Source organism: Larus michahellis, chromosome 1 (genome assembly GCF_964199755.1).
Source record: "Larus michahellis chromosome 1, bLarMic1.1, whole genome shotgun sequence".
In the NCBI taxonomy this organism is placed as follows: Eukaryota; Metazoa; Chordata; class Aves; order Charadriiformes; family Laridae; genus Larus; species Larus michahellis.
The window spans coordinates 82,915,121-82,933,702 of NC_133896.1; the positions used below are offsets into that span (position 1 = coordinate 82,915,121).

Consider the following 18,582-nt stretch of genomic DNA (forward strand, 5'->3'; position numbering starts at 1 on the left):
CTGTTGCTAACTTGAAACTCAGGTAAATTCTCATCTCCTAAAACTAAAATATGGATGAAGCTGCCTATGAAGAGCATGATGTGACCTGACAAGGAAACTTATGTGAGCACCATTTATCAAATATTATTCAAACGAATATGCAGTCAGGAAGAGATGTCCTACTACCAAGATCCAGCTTGCAGGCTGGACTGCTGCCACAAGCTTTCTTTTTACCACACCCAGTTGTTACCTGGCTGGAGGAGAAACCACCATATGGGTTCTGTTGTCTGACAAGCCAGCGCACAATGCGAAAAATGTAAGATGAGTCTTCTCGAGTGAGTTTGGCTTTGTTGAGCAAAGCCAGGAGCACATAGCTCGTCATTTCAATCTCAGTAGAAGGGGCACGGGAATAGAAGGAAGGGAAATGTTCTGCTCGTGGCTTATTTTCTCTCTGCCAATGAACTGAACCACCTGAAAACAGAAAAGTGGGGTGTAAAAAGCATGGAAAAATTACTTGTTGGTTATTCACTACAGCACCATGTGGGAGACAGGCATACGTTTCCCTCTCTGCCTTTACTCAAAAGTTTTTCAGCCACCAGTGTCCTGAACTAGATAGGTTTCAGTTCCAGGATGGAAAACAGGAAGAGATGGAAAGGGAATTAATAAAAGGGGGCTTTATAAGTCAAAGAGGGATTAAAGTGAAGTCAGTGCGGAAAGGGAATTAATAAAAGGGGGCTTTATAAGTCAAAGAGGGATTAAAGTGAAGTCAGTGCAGCAGAAGGAGGCTAAGGGCAGCATCCATGACTTAGTCAAGGAAACTGTGTTTGTTCAGTGTGTAGAAGAGGAGGCTAACGGGGAAACTAGGTACACTTTTCCGCTACCTTGGACTGAGACTTCCAAGGGTCACTCCCCACCTACATTATTTCATAATTCTAAGAAAATCAGCCCAAACCTCAATCTTTTGTGAAGCCAAAAGAGACAGAGAAGTTCTTAGAGATAAATTCAGTAGCATAGCAGGCATGAAACCTGTACATCAGAATAGCTTACATCATAACACAGGTCATTCCGTCAGCTGTACTGCCTGTATCATGGCCATAACACACTTACCATCTCTGGTGGCTGTCTTGTCCAGCTTCTCAAGGAAGAACTGGCATCTTTCCTCTTTGCCAGCTAAGCCATAAACATAGGCAAAGAGGGCCTGGTTATACAGGTTGTGGACCCCATTATCAAATGCATTCTCCAAGCAGTTCATGCCACTTTGAACGACAGGATGCTAGTAATGCAAAATACAGTAGGGTTGTCAGGTACTTGAATTTGTGTCTCAGCTTCTCTTTAAATATTTCCATCACTGCTTAAGCTGCCATCACTGACCCATCATGCTAAAAATATACATGATCCATGGCACGTTTAAGGGCGTACAGAGTGTATCCTGTAAAAAATGCCCTTCCAGTGGTGCTGCCTTCTTTCTGTGTTTATTTAGGGGCAACATGGCTGGACTAACAGAGCACTGGTTCTTTTCCTGATTTGCAAGGTGACCTTATGCAGGTAAATCCTTTGTTCCTTGGTTGCTTTAGCTCCAAAAAATCATTTTTGCAGAACTATTTAAATTGTATTGAGACCTCATGATGAAGGAGACTCTCCCAGATAGATGTTATTGCTCATTTGCTACCTAAAGCTATCAAGTTAACTATTCATCTCTTTTGGCCTTACAGACCGTCTCTGTGAGCTCTACTTCATCTCAGACATCACCAGCACACTACTAATCCTGTCCTGTCTATGCAGCTTCACTTACAGATGTGGCACAACATTTTGGAGCTTCTTATGAAGATATTGGGAACTAATTCATGTTGCTGAAGAACTATTTGATTCTACACAATGTTTTTATCCTGCTAGTCTTGGGTACTTAAATGATGCCCCATACCACAGTATTTGAGGGACCTGTAAAACTCAGCATGCCTAGAACATATTTGTCAGATTGGGAACAATTCTCATCTTCCCCATTTTAGAAAGAACAAAAGTCAGCTAAAAACAGGGGCTCAAGGATATGCAGGAAGTAAATTACAGAGAACAAAACTCAGCTCTCATTCCTGTGCCTAGTATTCCAACCAGCAGGTCATTGTTTCCTTCCATTATTGACAATGACAAAGGGAAACAGAAACACAGCTTGGGTCTAAATGCACAGAGTTTGAAGGACTGAAGATTTGTGTAGCTTGGACTTTGGAATGGGCAAATTCAGAGAAGATTCCAAACTGGGCTCTGGATGGAGTAGGCAAATTCTGTCTGGATTTTGCACCTACATAGACAATGATTTTTTAACACAACTGGATTCCTCAGGGATTTTAAAAATTAATCCATAGGAAATAAACACATAATTGATTTCTAACACTCATCAAATACTTATGCCAACTTCAGGGTTCTGGAAACAGATTTCCTCAGCTGACCCTACTGTCCTACTATCAGTATTTACCACATTGTTAAAGAATATGGATGTGAGGACTATGACTTGTGTACCGTTTGACAAATCGCTGACCAGACTAATAGAGCATAACAGCATCAAATACCTACCTCAGCAGAGTGTCCAGCCTCCAGCAACGCTGCCACAACGTAGGCTGTGAGTGAGTATTCACCTTCTTCTCCACCCTGAAGAAAAAACAAGCAAAGAACAGGTCAGTACAAATGTCCTAGAAAGAAACAAAATATGAATTAATTCATAGTTCAGATAACAGTTAGATTAGAGATCAGAAGTAATTTCTGTCTTGCAGTGTGCACAGGAACAAGAAAGATCAAGTTCACTCAGGATAAAACCAAAATTATTTCATGCCTTTTCTTGGCTTTTGCACATGTGCAATAAAGCACATTATAGCCTGTGGCTGAACACACAATGCAGTGGTGGAAAAGAACGCCTGATACTTCTGACTCGGAAAGTTCGACTTGTTTCTACCTCGTCATCAATACCAGCCATAAGAATCATGCCCTGCTCGTATGTGAAACACACGAGAGAACAGTACTAGGTAAAGAGTGTGGTGATAAGCTTGTGTCTGGAAGAAATGATCCAAATTAATCCCTATGGCTGGACTGGAAGTTTGGAACTAGTCTTGTCTCAGTTACCTTCAAAGCATTGTTGAAATGTGACCCAACATTTTCAAAACAGCCATCTGACTTCTGCTTGCTTGCCAGCCAGATCAAAGTTTGAGTCTGGACATTGTCGTCAATGTAAATGTAGCGTCTGGCTTGTGCAAACGACTTGTACACAAAGGCAGTGAGCCTGCAGGTGAACCAGAAACAGAAAGCAAGTAAGGTGTGAACAAGACCAGGAAGGTTTACCAGCAACTGAATATGCATAGAAAATGACATAAAATTTACGCCCTAATATCTGAGCTAAAAGAAACGAGTGTTTTGTAAGTTTTAAATAAATAAGATAGTCAAAATCCTCATATTAAAAACTGACATGAAATTTCTGCATTACTGTGCAGGAACCATTCTTTCAGAGCAAGGGTAAAGTATAGACACAGCTTGATGACTGATAATAGTAATTTCTAATCTTAATTAATAGAATTACGAAATAAACTAGGTGGGAAGGGACCTCCGGAAGTCTCCAGTCCAACCACCTGCTTAAACTAGGGCCAAGTTCAGAGCTCTGTCAGTGATAGAGATATCCACGTCCTCTCTGGGCATTTGTCTCAGTGCAGCAGCCTTTTCCTGGGGAAAGTTTTTTTTCCTTCTAGCCAGTTGGAGTTTTCCCTGTTGCAACTTGAGTAAGGACAAACTTGTGCACCCCTGACAAGAGTCTAACTCTTGTCTTTTCTACAGTCCCTATCTAGGTAGCAGAAAGCTTTACCTAGGTTTCTCGGTAGCCTCCTCTTCTACAGGCTGAACAGTTCCTTCAGCCTCCCCTTGAACACTACATGCTCCAGCCCCCAACCATCTTACCATCCTTTTGTTGCACTGTCTCCAGTTTCTTAATCTCTCCTTTACTAGGGGAACCAAATTAATTGAGCTATGTCCATCGAGTCTATTAAAAATAAGAATCACTTAATAATTTGGTCATTTTTCAAAGCCTAAAGATCCTGTGCTAGGGAAATAGAAAGTGTCATAACTTACCATACACTCCCTTCCCTATCTCGTGTCCCGAAGGAGCTGTAGCATCCATCTCGGTGTTTGTATGATAGCTGTTTTTGGTACCCTGAAAACACAATAAATCGTAGAATCATAGAATCTTCATGGTTGGGAAGGACCTTTGAGATCATTGAGTCCAACCAAACCACCTACAATCTCTGCCACTAGAGCATGCCCTGAAGTGCCAAATCTAGAAGTTTCTTAAACACCTCTAGGGATGGTGACTCGACCACCTCCCTGGGCAGGCTGTTCCAGTGCCTGACCACTCTTTCAGTAAAGTAATTCTTCCTAATGTCTAACCTAAACCTCCCCTGCCGCAACTTCAGACCATTTCCTCTGGTCCTGTCAATATTCACCTGGGAGAAGAGGCCAACACCCACCTCTCTGCAACCTCCTTTCAGGTAGTTGTAGAGGGCAATGAGGTCTCCCCTCAGCCTCCTCTTCTCCAAGCTAAACATGCCCAGCTCCCTCAGCCTCTCCTCATATGACCTGGTCTCCAGACCCCTCCCCAGCCTGGTAGCTCTCCTCTGGACCCGCTCCAGCACTTCAATGTCCCTCTTGTACAGAGGGGCCCAGAACTGAACACAGTACTCGAGGTGAGGCCTCACCAGTGCCGAGTATGGAGGCACGATCCCTTCCCTACTCCTGCTGGCCACGCTGTTCCTGATACAAGCCAGAATGCTGTTGGCCTTCTTGGCCACCTGGGCACACTGCTGGCTCATGTTAAGCTGGCTCCACCAGCACCCCCAGGTCCTTTTCTGCCGGGCAGCTTTCCAGCCACTCTTCCCCAAGCCTGTAGTGTTGCTTGGGGTTGTTGTGACCGCAATGCAGGACCCGGCACTTGGCCTTATTAAACCTCATACAGTTGGCCTTGACCCATCGATCCAGCCTGTCCAGGTCCCTCTGTAGAGCCTTCCTACCCTCAAGCAGATCAACACTCCCACCTGGTTTGGTGTCATCTGCAGACTTACCGAGGGTGCACTCAATCCCCTCATCCAGATCATCGATAAAGATATTAAACAAAACCGGCCCCAAAACTGAGCCCTGAGGGACACCACGGGTGACCGGCCACCAAGAGGATTTCACCCCATTAATCACAACTCCCTGGGCACGGCCATCCAGCCAGTTTTTTACCCAGTGAAGAGTACACTTGTCTATGCCATGATTTGTCAGCTTCTGCAGGAGAATGCTGTGGGGGACAGTGTCAAAGACCTTACCAAAGTCCAGACAAACAACATCCACAGCCTTCCCCGCACCCAGAAGGTGGGTCACATGGTCACAGAAAGAGATCAGGTTGGTTAAGCAGGACCTCCCTTTCCCAAACCCATGCTGGCTGGCCCCGATCCCTTGGCTGCCCTGCACTTGCCGTGAGAGCTCACTCAAGATGATCCTCTCTATGATCTTTCCTGGTACCGAGGTCAGGCTGACAGGCCTGTAGTTTCCCGGATCCTCCTTCCAACCCTTCTTGTAGATGGGCGTCACATTAGCCACCCTCCAGTCATCATACCATAAAGACGGTATATTTTCTAATCACAGAAAAGGACTAGTTCTGCTGTTTATTCAACTGAAGCAGTAAGACTTTTGAATTTAATATTAAGTAATGTATGTCTAGTAAATAATGTCAGCCACAATTAATTCTATCTGCTTTTGCTCCTGAAAGTACAACATGCTTCTTCGGGGTGCTGTCATTGCCTGCTCCTATGCAATAAACAGGGTGCTAGTATTCAGAGATCAGTCTTCACCATGTAGAGCTTTAAAGTTAAAGAGCACACAATCACAATATTAAATGGAAGAATCTGAAAGCTTCTCACCTGCAGATAAATATCCAGTACCCTTGAGTCTAATCTCTTCAGTCAGCTGCCCAGTTTTATTCAGATAATCCAGGGCATAAATGTTGGGTGTGAACAAGGCCATGTTCTGTTCACCGCAGCCATAAGGCATGTGGAGGAGGTTCTCCATGTTCCTCAGGGCTGTACCCAAAATGTCTCCTGAAGAATGAAAGATATAAGAAGTCAGTTACAAGAAAGGCTGAAATTCCCACATTTTTTATTTTGATGCTGGACACCTGGGAGAAACCGAGAATTTGAGAAAAAAACATGAGTACCGATACTGGCTGGCATGGGTTCTGAGAAACATCTATGAACCCTTAGAAGGGTTATACTTCCCTGCCCTTTACAACCTGCTTCCTGTATTGTGTGTACATGTGAGAACAATGTGTGGGGTATGATGATGATGGGCTAATAGAGGCTGTGTTGCACAGCATCAGCACAGCTAACATTGACCTAGACATGCAAAACAACTGTGTTTAGAAAGCAATCTGAGTTCAGAACCTCAAAAATTTTTCACTGGAGAGAACTGTCAGTCTTAATAATGACTTTAACATTAGCAGAGTTGATCAGGACCTAAAAGTCTTATTCTATGGGAATTTATTGCCTAACAAATGTTTTTCATTACGTGAAAGCATAAATCTGAAATTATGCAGTCACCAAAGTTCTGAAGTCTTTCCAAGAAATCAAAATATTTTTTTTCAGAGAAGTCTGCCTTATCTTACTTTTCAGATGAATTAACTGTTTTACTGTACAGAACAGGATATGCTAATGCAGTATAATCTGAAATGCAATATAAGTTAAATATTTTGACTATTTTGTCCCCTTTTGATATGAGAGAATTCTGAGCAACTTTTGTCTTTAACTGCCATTTTGCAAAGTAGGAAACATTTCCTCTAAAATCAAGATTAAGTATTTTTTCAACTTTACACTACTTTTGCACATGTATACATGATGACACTTGGTGCAGCAAAAGAGAAATGCCCTTTACTTTTGGTTTTAGTCTAAGTACTCAACTTACCAACGACAGAAAAATAAGCTCTGGCTGATCCCTCCACTAGGTTTCTTGGCAGGCTGAGAGACACTGGTTCAGAAACCGTCATGCCTGACGAGAAAATGTAGCAACAAAAATTGTTAAAATCGTCTTTTTTTCCAGAAGTCTTCACTTTGTCAGCATTACTACAGTGACTGTTACAATCTGCAGTCTTGTTAAAGAAAATGCTGCAGAGACTTTCCCAATAAGCCAAAGGTATCTCAGAAAATCCTGAATTGTAGCACCTTGACCCTGAGACCCTCTTTCCTCCCCTGGAAAGGTCTGTGGTTTTGTAGGAGAAAAACCTACAAGAGAGTGGAGCAGTTCCACTGACTCCCTGGAAAGAGGGAATGAACTTGCCTTACCTTTTGTACAGATGAGGGAGCTCTGAGTCAATTCCTTTTCAATACCTTCAGGCTGTTTGATTGCAGGGAAACGGCCAGAACGAGGAAGAAAAGCGTAGAACATCACCATGAAACCGTGACAATTTAATAGTGTAAAACAGTATGTGGATGTGGCTTTGTGTGCAGTGCACCCCTTGTACCCAGTCCTACCCTATCTCTGCTAGAGTATCTCTTGGTCTATGTCTCCTTCTCTCTCCTTCACCAAAAACCCTGTCCAGAGTGCCTTCCTTCTTAGAAAGCAATTATAAAATAGACACTTCCAGCCTCTGAGAGGGACTCTATCCAACTAATCCTATGTGGCTGCTGCTTTATGGTGCTCAACATAAATCCTTTTCCTTTTATATCTGCCCTCCGCCCCTTCCACAGTATCAGAGTCACAGACTAAAGGCACTTACAGGTAAGGTATGGAATCTCCTCCCTTCTGGCTGCATCTCTACTGACATCTGTGGGGTGTCAGGGCATGTATGCTTGCGGTCCCAGGAAGGAGACAGTGGCAGGAAGAGAGTGGATGCCACTGATCATTGTGATTTACACTCTCATTTTCATGTGGAGCAGCCTACTGTACACAGCTCCATCTGTGTCAGCTGCCTTGCCTCCTCACATGATGTAGCTGCTCCTAACCCCCAGCTATAGGAATTGCAACTTCCACAAAGCAGATTTCCTACTGTACCTCAACAAGTAGGGTTTGAATCAGGGTGTCCCTGTGAATTGTCTCCTCTTCTGGGGATGTGCTGTTTCTAGTGCCTCTGGTATTCAGTTTGGCCTCAGCAGTAATCGTGAATTTCACCTCACCTAGAAAGTCATCCACCAGCCCAAGAAAAAAAAATTATCTTCAACGTCTACAGTTAGCCCTGTTTTTCACTGCCTCTTCTAGGTTGATGGAGTGCTGAGAAATGTATTCTCTCTGAAGGCGGCTCAGTAAAAAAAAATGTCATGAAGGGTCCACGTCTGTCCACTAGTGGCAAGGAGCGACTGCCTGTAGCTCTAGCATGAGGAACGAAATAGGAGTGATCCTGGCCAAAAAACTGACAGTACTTTCTACCAGTTTCCGCCTCTTCTTAGTCTTGTGCAGAGTTTTCTCTGGCCTAGGGCAGTGTTGCAATAGTTATAGCTCTGCTGCCTCTTTCCTTCAGATGGAATTTGTCAACTGAGGGACAACACTGAAAAGCAGCCTTGGTTGCAGCACTGAGGAGCAACCCTGAAGTGAGCAGCTTTGCAGGCTTGCTCTCTTCACCCTTGCAATCATCGCAAACTGGAAATCCAAGGGAGCTTTTTACTTGGAACGAAATGCATTATTATCAGAGTTACCAGGGAGAGAGGGAGAGGCAGTAAGTTGCCTTTTTTTTTTTTTTTCATCTCTGCAGTATTATTTCACTGCATATCCAGTTTTCACCTCACTATAATTTTGCATCTTTCTCAGTGAGTTTGAAGGATGTCTGTCATACTGACTATAGGGTTTTAGAAAAAAACTTTTTTAAAAAAAGGTCCATCTGTGGTTCATTTCGAGAACAATCTTTACTAATTAAAAGTATTTTGTACTTCAACTTTTGGAGCACTTGCACTTTCAAGCTGTTGTAACTGCTTTTTTTTAAAAAGACAATGTTGACTTGAAGGCAGTGTGAATTAACACAGGTGTAAAATTGGGGAGGAGCAATGCCGTCTTTGCCTGTTGAGAAGTCAGTACAAAATTATTAGCAAATTTTATTCTTATTGAATGCAGTTGGTTAGGTGCAAAACTGACAGCTGATCACAGGCGTGAGAAATCCTGCCAGTATTTCACACATAATGTGGCAAGTGAAGAGTTCTTCCTGAAATGGACAGGAAATGGACTACCAAAAATCGTAAGAGAGAAAACACCAGAACAATTCACTGCTCATTCAGTGAACCTAAGGAAACTTTAGCAGAGGTCAAATACTAAATTTGTGGAGCAATTAAAGAAGCTGTCCAGAAATGCATGCCTGTGGATTTTTGATGCTGCATTAAAGGGTGGGAGTGACAGAGGTAAAAAGATCAAACAGGGACATATCAAGGTGATGAAAAGACAAACTTACCCAGTTTGCGGGGGCTAACCGCCCAAATATAGGTTTTTCTTTCATTGGCACACACCCTTGCTGTGTCACCGCCTGATGAAAGGATTTCTGCCTTGTAGTCACTCGATTTTGCCAGTATGGCACTGATCTGAGATAAAGAAAGAAGGAGCAAGATTACAAATGAATCAGGCCCCTAAAGTTACGCTGCAGAACAAGGGAGACTTCCTGGGGAAGCTATTTGTCATCTGAATCTGTGGGATGGTACCAGGACAGAAGGATGGGGCATTTCTCTGAGGAAGTGGCAAACTTGTCTCTTTTTGGCCCACTGTTAGTGTCTTTTTTTGACAGAAGTATACCAAGGCGTCTGCGCTCATTAGTCAAGTCTACTTACGAGTTACTGCTACATACAACATGCTCAGTATGTATTGTGTTTTGCACAACACAGTACCCATACCATTTGCTCAAGTTCTTCCTTAGGAAGCAAAAAGAAGAACTAAATTATGTAGGGATAAGGATCTCCTGTGGACCAGCCACAGTGACCATCGGTCACATTTTCCTAATGTTGTGACACAGGCACAAGCTGTGTCAGGCTAAAGCATAAGTTAAACACTTATTTCTACATTTCTGATGCATTGTGCAGGAGAATGCTGGGATCTGTGGGAAATAGACAAACGATATAGGAAGTAAAAGGGAACTTAATATACCTGGATGCATTCATTGAGGTAGTTGAAGACATTGGCTATTAAATTAAATTTTTCCCCTCGAATGACAGAGTATGGCAAGGTGGGATCCACAAAGAATGGTTGGAACGCTGCCAGTGAAACAGGTGAGGAGATGCCAAACCCAGCATCATCCTGCACGCAGAAAGCGCTGGCTTTCCATTCTGTGATGGTGTCAGGAATGGTGTAAAAGATGTTCACCTCTCCCCTGGAACTGAGGAAAATAAGAAAAACAGAATGAGAAGTTATCTTTGGCATTTTCAAGCAGAATTACAGAATATGCTCCCTGCTTGAGTTAGTACTTCTGTTTTCATCTCATTTTCTGCAAGATACCTCTCCAAATTTAAAAAAAAATAAATATTATAAAGCTGGAAGTAAAGATGAAGGTGCTGGTGAACTACATATTAAAAAACACTTGAAAGAATAATCAGCTTTTTAAATTTAGAAATACCATTTGTTTAAATACCATAATGCCCAAACACACAGTTTAGAACCAATAAATTTGGATTAATGTTCTAGAACACCCCTAGGTGCATAGTTAAGATGGAGATATTCTCATTGCAGATGCTTTGATAGCCTGGAAAGAAAAACAAAATTACTTGAGTTTTCTGCTGCTGAATTAAAAATTTGATGAAAAATAACAAGTTCTGCTCCTACTGTCTCTTAAACAAATGCTTTTCTTTTACTTTTAGCCCTTATTCTTTCTCCCCATCAGAAGGATGGGGGGCAGAGCACAGACCAGCTGTCATTCACAGTTCAAGTAGGTTTAACAATGTGGGAGCTCAGTGGTCACTGAGAAAGATGGGAAAAGGAGACTTGCATCTACAAAGCATAGGTATGCTCCTTGGCTTCCTCCCAGAATTCATTGCAGCAACACATATCAACTCAAAAATCCACATGAGGGGTAAGAAGTGAAAATACTCACTCGGTATGAACGAGATCCCAAATCCAGGTCTCAGGGAAGAATTTCCGAACAGTGTTAATAGGTCCCCCACCAGTAATCCTCGACTCATCTAGAAGATTGTGTATGGGTAAAGTACAATATTAGAGAGGTCAGGCCAGAAGAATCTGAACTGCTGTCAGGCACGCTCAACACCATAAATGAACACTAAGTATTCTGTTTGAGCATTTTTCCATTATTTTTCCCCTAAAAAAGGAAAATTCTAACAGACATAGTGTATGGGAAGAAATAATTTCCCATGGGAAAATACTAGAAAATTTAGCTATTTCACAAGACACTTCATTTCATATTGAAAAGTATCATCATCGAGTTAGAAAGGCATGTTCCCTGTCCTCTGTCACTCGCTCTCTTTGATTTGCAAATGGGCAACAGTAGCCAGTGTTGTCACCAAAGCCTGCAATGCTTTACAGACCTTCCTGGGAACTCAATTGTTTTCACCCTGTTCAGTAGTTAAAACTGTAGCTAAATATCCAGTCCATTGGAAGACTACTTTTGTTCATATAGTCAAACTACAGGCTTGATATTAGGAACCAAGGTCCTCTTTCCAGTTTTGCCATGCACTCTTTTGTGATGTCCAACAACTCATTTAGCATGGAGGTACCTCAGATTTCCTAACCGTATCATGGAAATAACAATACTTACTTGTTTTGCTGGACTTAGAATCACAGAATCATTGAAAAAATCTAGGTTGGGAGGAACCTCTGGAGTTCTCTAGTCCAATCTCCTTGAGTAGGACTAACTTCAAAGTCAGATCATGTTCCTCATGGGTCTTGTCCAGCTCAGTTTTGAAAACCTGCATCGATGGAGATTCTGAAACCTCCTATAAAACCTCTCCTAGTGTAGCACAACTCTCATGGGAAAGAACTTTTTCCTAGTGTTGAATTGAAATTTCCCTTGTAGCAACCTGTGACTGCTATTTTTGCTCTTTCACTGAGCAATCTGACTTGGACAAAGGTAATCATAACTCTTGCTGATCTATAAAGGCTTTGGAGACTATGTGCTAAGTATGCTAATTGTTGTGTGAACTCTTGACATTGGGAATTGGCGCTATTTTTCTGCATTGGCATTTACTTTTAAATATTTAATTGAATTGTGATTTATTGAAAGGTTCTGACACGAAAAACCCTGAAAAACTCATGTCAGTTTATGAAAGAAGTAGCATCCCAGTATTCCCTGTCTTTTCTATATCCACCCTGTACCTAAGTGAGAGATAATTGACTCTAGTGCAAAGACTGTTAGAAAGAGATTACTTGAGGCAAACTGGGACACATAGTCCTATTCCCTAAAAAACTCGCAACATGCTGGCTGTTATTTTATACAGGCAAGAGTTTTGAAGAACAGGTAGACTGGGACTGGACACAAAGTATGAACCTTCTTTCACCTGGACTAGAGCCAACGCTATGGGCGACATCATGCTCAAAATAGCCAGGGTAATCTTCCATATGTGATCTGTCTTCATTGCACAGAACTGGCTTCCGTAGCACAGAGTTGGTGAAAACCTTCAGGCCCATATCCTGAATGTGAAAGAATCAATCACGTCACTCAGGGCATGCACTAGCCCACTTTTCCCACCTCATCTCTCTCCTTCCTCCTCTCATCCCGTCCTTTCAACCGTGCATGTCACAACTCTTCCTCTCCAACCTGTATGTCTTTCTCATAGAGCCATGACACCTGGTGGTCTGTGAAAAGCAGTAATGATGGGGCTTATCTTAGGTCTTAGGCCATGGGATCAGCGGTGAGTGGAGGCAAGTGTATCAGGAACCAAGTGGCCTGCATCACGGATTCAGATCTCTACTAGGAATGCCTGAGGTCATGAGCCAAGGCCATGGTCCTGCTTCAGAAATGTCTACTGAAGCATGGGCAGGATCCCAGTGAATATATCTAGTAGGGATTTTCAGTCTTTCTGAGTAAGAGATGGGGATAAGAGGGCAGAAACTGGGTGATCGGAGACTTTAGTCAGTTCCAGGCATCATCTGCCTTCTCTTAGCAGTAAGAACCACCACCCAGGAAAGTTGAACATGCATGAATTCTTCTGGAATACCTCCCACTGAAAGAACCACAAAGAGCACATACCCTGAAAACCCTGTAGACATCGCCATCACGACTGACATTCACAGGTTCATAGTACAAGCCATCAAAAAAGGTAGTTTTAACTGGGATACACCTCTCTGACTTGTATTCTTCCAGGTTGAGCCCATTGTAGTAATAGCCATACAAATCGCTCACATGAAGTTGGTAGTACACCTGGAAGGTGAGAACTAGTGTAAACACAAGAAAGGCCCCAGACAGGTGCAAAATCGCATATATTCCAAGCTTATGGTAGCCACTGGGAAGTCCTATAGACTGCAATGGGTTTGGCTACTGATGCCTACCTAGAGGTCAAAAAGCAATAAGCAATAAGCAACCTCTATTGACCTAGAGGTCAATAAGCAATCTGTCTGGAGGGCAGGTTGGACTCTGCCCTCCTCCTTCTGAGCTGCAATGGCTTTGTGAGGTGAATTTGAGCAAAAGCACAGACATCTACTCTTGAGTTATGTAAAGAGGAGACTGGAGTCTGTCAAGGTACTAGTTGACATCTACAGCTTTTGTTCTGGGCCTAAGGCCTATTTGAGTCATAAAATGCAATTTTGACATAATCACTTCCCTGGGAGGAACTATGCTTTCAAGGATTTTCATTAGGCATATTCTTGGGATATGTCTTACACTGCCATGGTTTCCAAAAGTAAATCAGTATCAGTCTCAGTACTCAGTAAATCAGTATCAGTTTATGTCTTTGAAGTGTAAAACTGACATAGACCTTTCTTTAATCACTGAGACGGCTGTTTCCAAGGGAAAGATAAAAATACAGCCAGCAGCAAAGAGATTACCAGTGGGAATTGGAATGGGAATGTCATTATGGATGTCCCTAGGTCAAAAGAACACAGGACTGGGGATGTGGCTTACGCTCTCAGCAGATAACTCTCGCTCAGGCTGAAGAAGAAGAACACTCTGATCTACAGCTCGCAAGGCACAGTAGGAGTTGGCAGCAGCTTCAAGATGGAGGCTGACTTTAGAACCCGGGAGACCTTGCTTCTCAGAAAACTCGAGCTGGAGCTGGAAATGAACAAATCCAAGACAACCACACAGAAATTAGGAGAATCAGCTTGGCACACAGATCTAAATCTCACCTTTCACCAGCGCTCACTCTATTCTCTGTGGGGCAGAGCTCTTACCACTAGAGGGCCCTTCTGAATCCCCGTTCTGTAAAAATTCACAACCTCTATAATGCCCTAGTCACCTCCCTCTCCCCACTCCGTTGAGAATTTAGTCTGAATCTGAGAACACGTGTCAATTCCAGGGACAGCTACTCGTGCTCCCAGACACATCTGTACCTTTTCCTTTCCTAAAGGCCACCCCGAGTGCAGGGCTCTTGATGAAGTCATTCCCTAACTGTTCTCTCAGCAAAGAGCCAGCTGATACAGCCCTTAATAAGAAAGAATAAGTTTTCACCTTGTTTTTGAAGCATACATCGGTGCGTATCCAAGAGCTGTCAGCCACTATCTCCCCATGAGGATGCACAGTGTACAGCAACAGTCTGGCACTGGGGCCAAGCTTCTCAGTGACAGTCAGGGTGATGGAGAATATACCTCTGGGAGCTGTGGAAGGAATATGGAACAGGGGCGGAGAAGTCAAAAAAAGAGATTAGACAAACCTCAGCTTTGGTGGAAGTACCACATATCTATCCATAACCTACTAGCACCTTTAAAAACCAGGGAAGTTGAATACTGGAAGATTCATGGCTCAGAGGCTGAGGAACAGCTGCCATCAGTAAGACAACAGATACAAACTGGAGGATGCTGAGAGCAGGATGCTTTGCAGAGAGGGGTCTGAGCTGAGTAAAGTTGGACCGGGAAATCTGTGCATAACTGCTATGAGAAGAGCACAGCATTGCATTTGGGTCTCAAACCTAGAATCTCCTACACCAGAGGAGACAGGGCAATCTCCTGCGCTAAGGAGATGAATAACTGAAAATGTAAATACTCCTTGGCAAGAAATAGATCAAAAGAAGGTTACATTCCTTGTGTTGTGTTTGGTCACAACAACGTTTTCCTCTTTCAACTAACAAGATAAATTTGATTATGATATGAGGGACTGGCTAGATGCTGCAGCAAAAGCAAGTGATACTGTGAGTGGTGACAAGTCATGTTGTTTAAGAACTAGTACCTGATTTAGCCACAGTTCTCTGCTTTCATTCCTTCCTACAAAACTTACTAACGCTCTGGTGCTCAGAACAATGCTCTGAAGTATCAGTAGTAATATGGTCTATAACTTACCACCAGAGATGCTGACTTGCTTCTGGCCGCTGAGAATGATTTTCCCTTTTGTCATCACCTGGGCATAGAAAAAACTCATGAGACAGGATCAAAAGCACCGTCTCATTGATTTTGAGTAGTGTTCTGAGAGACTTCAAAGGCTATCAAGTCAAGCTGTGATCTGTAGCCACTGTCTAGTCTGGAGATTTCTGCCTTATGTGGGGTTCAAGAGAAGGTTAAAGAAAAGAGGTGTTTTGAGAGTCAAGGTAGCACTTACCACATAGTAGAAATTTGTGTGTCTGGCATTCCTGTAGCCCTGACTGTTCAATACATAGTGAACATTGATTGTTTGCTGCTGGCCACAGCTGAGCTTCTCGTTCACTGGCTCGATTTTCACAAAGCTGTTGGTTCGTGAGTAGAAACGCCGGACAATGAATAAGGCTTGAGGTTCATTATCATTTCTCCAGAGGAAGAAGTCTGCACAGTCATCTGGTGCCTGCCTGACCTATGAAGCATAAGTGTCATACATGGGGAATCAACAAAGTGGAAAATAAAAAAGAGTCAGGCAGTTGAGAGGCAAAGACATCTTCCCTCTAAAAAATTCCATTAGGAAGCTGATTTTGTGGGATTGTTTAAGCCAAGAGCACGAGCTGTGTGAAAAATTTGTGATTCACCACTCCAGAGCAGGTGGCCTTCTGGATACCTTAACGTATCCAGACACCTATGGCATATTGTGGTAGGGAGGTTATATTAGATTCTTGTAGGCTTGGGACAGGTTGTGTAAACTGATAGGACTTATTGTGAGTTAGAATGGCATTGTTCTCAAACAGCCTTCTTTTTGTCAGCTCTTCCCATCACACCAGAAAAAAGGCGTGACAACATGGAAAGACTATGGAATGGTAACAGGCATGAGTCTCTGACAGCAGAAATGCAGGGAAGCAGGCATCAGCAGGGAAAGAGGCTGGCGTGCATCTAGGCTGGGTGCAGAAAACAGGGCCACCGGTGGGGAAGGTCCTCTAGTGCACAGAATAAAGAGAAATAAGACGGCGGCAGAAAGGGCTGCTGAGTGGAGGGAAAAGCAGGGAGGTGCTGAAGATCACTGCCGCCAAAACAACCCTGGGCTGCAGTCTGCCACTTCTCAGGCACTGGTGTTTTCTCATATCAGTTGCACACATGTTGTAGGTTTTGGTGGACTGACTGCCTACTTTCCTCATCTGAAACAATCCTGCCAGCACCCACGAATTGATTCTAGTCCCTCTCTCCAATCAAGCATTTTTTTCAGGAATTAGACTGAAGTCTGTATGTACTTACTCTCAACTTAAAATTGGGCTCAAAGAAGTTGGACGTGTCGATGGAAACAGCAGCAATGCCATTCTTGTCAGTGGTATAGTTGGCCAGATATTTTTCATTGAGATCCAGCAGGAGAGTCCTATTGGCAACGGGCTTGCCATCCACATCTGTCACAGAGATCTGAACACAAAGAATACCCAAGGGATTCAATAAAAAAAACCACCAAACAAAAAGAACGGGAAATGCTCTGCGCACCAGAGGACGCTCACTTAAGCAGTGAGGACAATTGCAGGGAGTAGAAATCAAGAATGAAATGTATTTAAGAGGCAAACATGCCTCAATATTTTGAAGGAGCAGTTCTGTGACAGGCAAAGGCAGGCAATTCCTATCAGTGCAAGGACAAACTATACGTCACAGAGGCAGAAGGAATTGTTTACATACATGATGTCATATAAAAGATTCTTTTAATGATAAGTTCTCTGGTCCTCTTCAGTGACCGTTAGTTCAGTGGGCCATTACATAAGTTAAAGACTACTGAGTGAAAGGTGATGGTCTCATGCTCTCCCTTCATAAAGAAATAGAAACAGAGGGACTCCAGAGCTCATACTCTTTGGAGAACACTGATTAACAAACCTACAGCAATCGGATGACTTCATGGCCACAGGTAACCTGTGGAGCTCAGTAGCACCTCTCAGCTTCTAGGCATCTGTCCATACCCTCTGTCTCCATTGCATATCACAATGATTCTATAAAGCTCACCCTCCCTTCTGTCCCTGGGTTTATCCTGCATGTGCAGGTTGCTAAGAAGCCAGAATGTACTCCAACACCTATACTGCTTTAAGCAAACATCCCTGGGAGTGTGTGATGCAATGCAGGGTGAATTCTACCTTCCATTTAAGTACAGCTGTTGCTGAAGTAGTTTCCTGCAGGCTCTTCTTCCCCACTTATATGACCTTTGACTTACCCATCTTTCAGGCATTCCCTAACTATAGCTGCAGAAACACTCTAACACTCCAGGAATGATATAATTTTCTTATTTTCTCTAGGAGCATCTAATGTAATGAGAGAAATATGCTGTTATGCAGCATTATCATGGGAAGTTGTCAGCACAGGGTTAGGGGACAGCCATAAATGGGGTGACGCAGAGATGATCATGCTGGACCTCAGGAAGTTTTGATCTAAATGTATCGTCTCAGATACCCACCTCACCATAGTAAGGAATTCCCCTTTTGTAATAGGCATCCATATTCTTGAATATCACTCTGTCATTTTCTTGGTTGACTGCAACATAGTCATAGTCTTTCATTTGGATACCTGCAAGACGCACACAGTATAAAGGAGAGGAAACAGAAATCAGATATGGGCAGAAAAATCACGGAATCACGGAATTTTCAGAGTTGGAAGGGACCTCTAGAGATCATCTAGTCCGACTCCCCTGCTAAAGGAGGATTGCCTAGAGCACATTACTCAGGACTGCGTCCAGGCAGGTCTTGAAAGTCTCCAGAGAAGGGGACTCCACAACCTCCCCAGGCAGCCTGTTCCAGTGCTCTGTCACCCTCACCGTAAAGAAGTTTTTTCTCATATTTGATCGGAACTTCCTATGTTCCAGCTTGTGCCCGTTACCCCTTGTCCTGTTACTGGGAACCACTGAAATGAGTCTGGCTCCATCCTCCCTTTAGATACTTGTAAACATTAATAAGGTCTCCCCTCAGCCTTCTCTTCTCCAGGCTAAAAGAGTCACAGCTCTCTCAGCCTTTCCTCATAAGGCAGAAGCTCCAATCCCTCAGTCATCTTTGTTGCCCTATGCTGGACTCTCTCCAGTAGTTCCCTGTCTCTCTTGAACTGGGGAGCCCAGAACTGGACACAGTATTCCAGTTGTGGCCCCACCAGTGCAGAGTAGAGGGGCAGAATGACCTCCCTTGACCTGCTGGC

General features: G+C 43.3%; 1 protein-coding gene across 1 annotated transcript in view; it reads right to left on the reverse strand.

Moving 5' to 3' along the window:
• The window catches only part of LOC141737596 (ovostatin-like), a 33,794-nt gene that overhangs the window by 6,658 nt on the left and 8,554 nt on the right, over positions 1–18,582 (reverse strand). Inside the window, exons 10-29 of the mRNA XM_074572539.1 lie at positions 17,855–17,964; positions 16,672–16,830; positions 15,638–15,865; positions 15,382–15,439; positions 14,558–14,703; positions 14,012–14,161; positions 13,142–13,312; positions 12,450–12,582; positions 11,033–11,120; positions 10,093–10,321; positions 9,410–9,536; positions 8,029–8,150; positions 7,320–7,371; positions 6,943–7,026; positions 5,907–6,083; positions 4,081–4,162; positions 3,088–3,244; positions 2,545–2,619; positions 1,087–1,252; positions 230–450 (exon numbers count right to left, since the gene is read on the reverse strand). Coding sequence (XP_074428640.1) covers positions 230–450; positions 1,087–1,252; positions 2,545–2,619; positions 3,088–3,244; positions 4,081–4,162; positions 5,907–6,083; positions 6,943–7,026; positions 7,320–7,371; positions 8,029–8,150; positions 9,410–9,536; positions 10,093–10,321; positions 11,033–11,120; positions 12,450–12,582; positions 13,142–13,312; positions 14,012–14,161; positions 14,558–14,703; positions 15,382–15,439; positions 15,638–15,865; positions 16,672–16,830; positions 17,855–17,964 — 2,735 coding nt within the window. The remainder of the gene's footprint in view (positions 1–229; positions 451–1,086; positions 1,253–2,544; positions 2,620–3,087; positions 3,245–4,080; positions 4,163–5,906; positions 6,084–6,942; positions 7,027–7,319; positions 7,372–8,028; positions 8,151–9,409; positions 9,537–10,092; positions 10,322–11,032; positions 11,121–12,449; positions 12,583–13,141; positions 13,313–14,011; positions 14,162–14,557; positions 14,704–15,381; positions 15,440–15,637; positions 15,866–16,671; positions 16,831–17,854; positions 17,965–18,582) is intronic.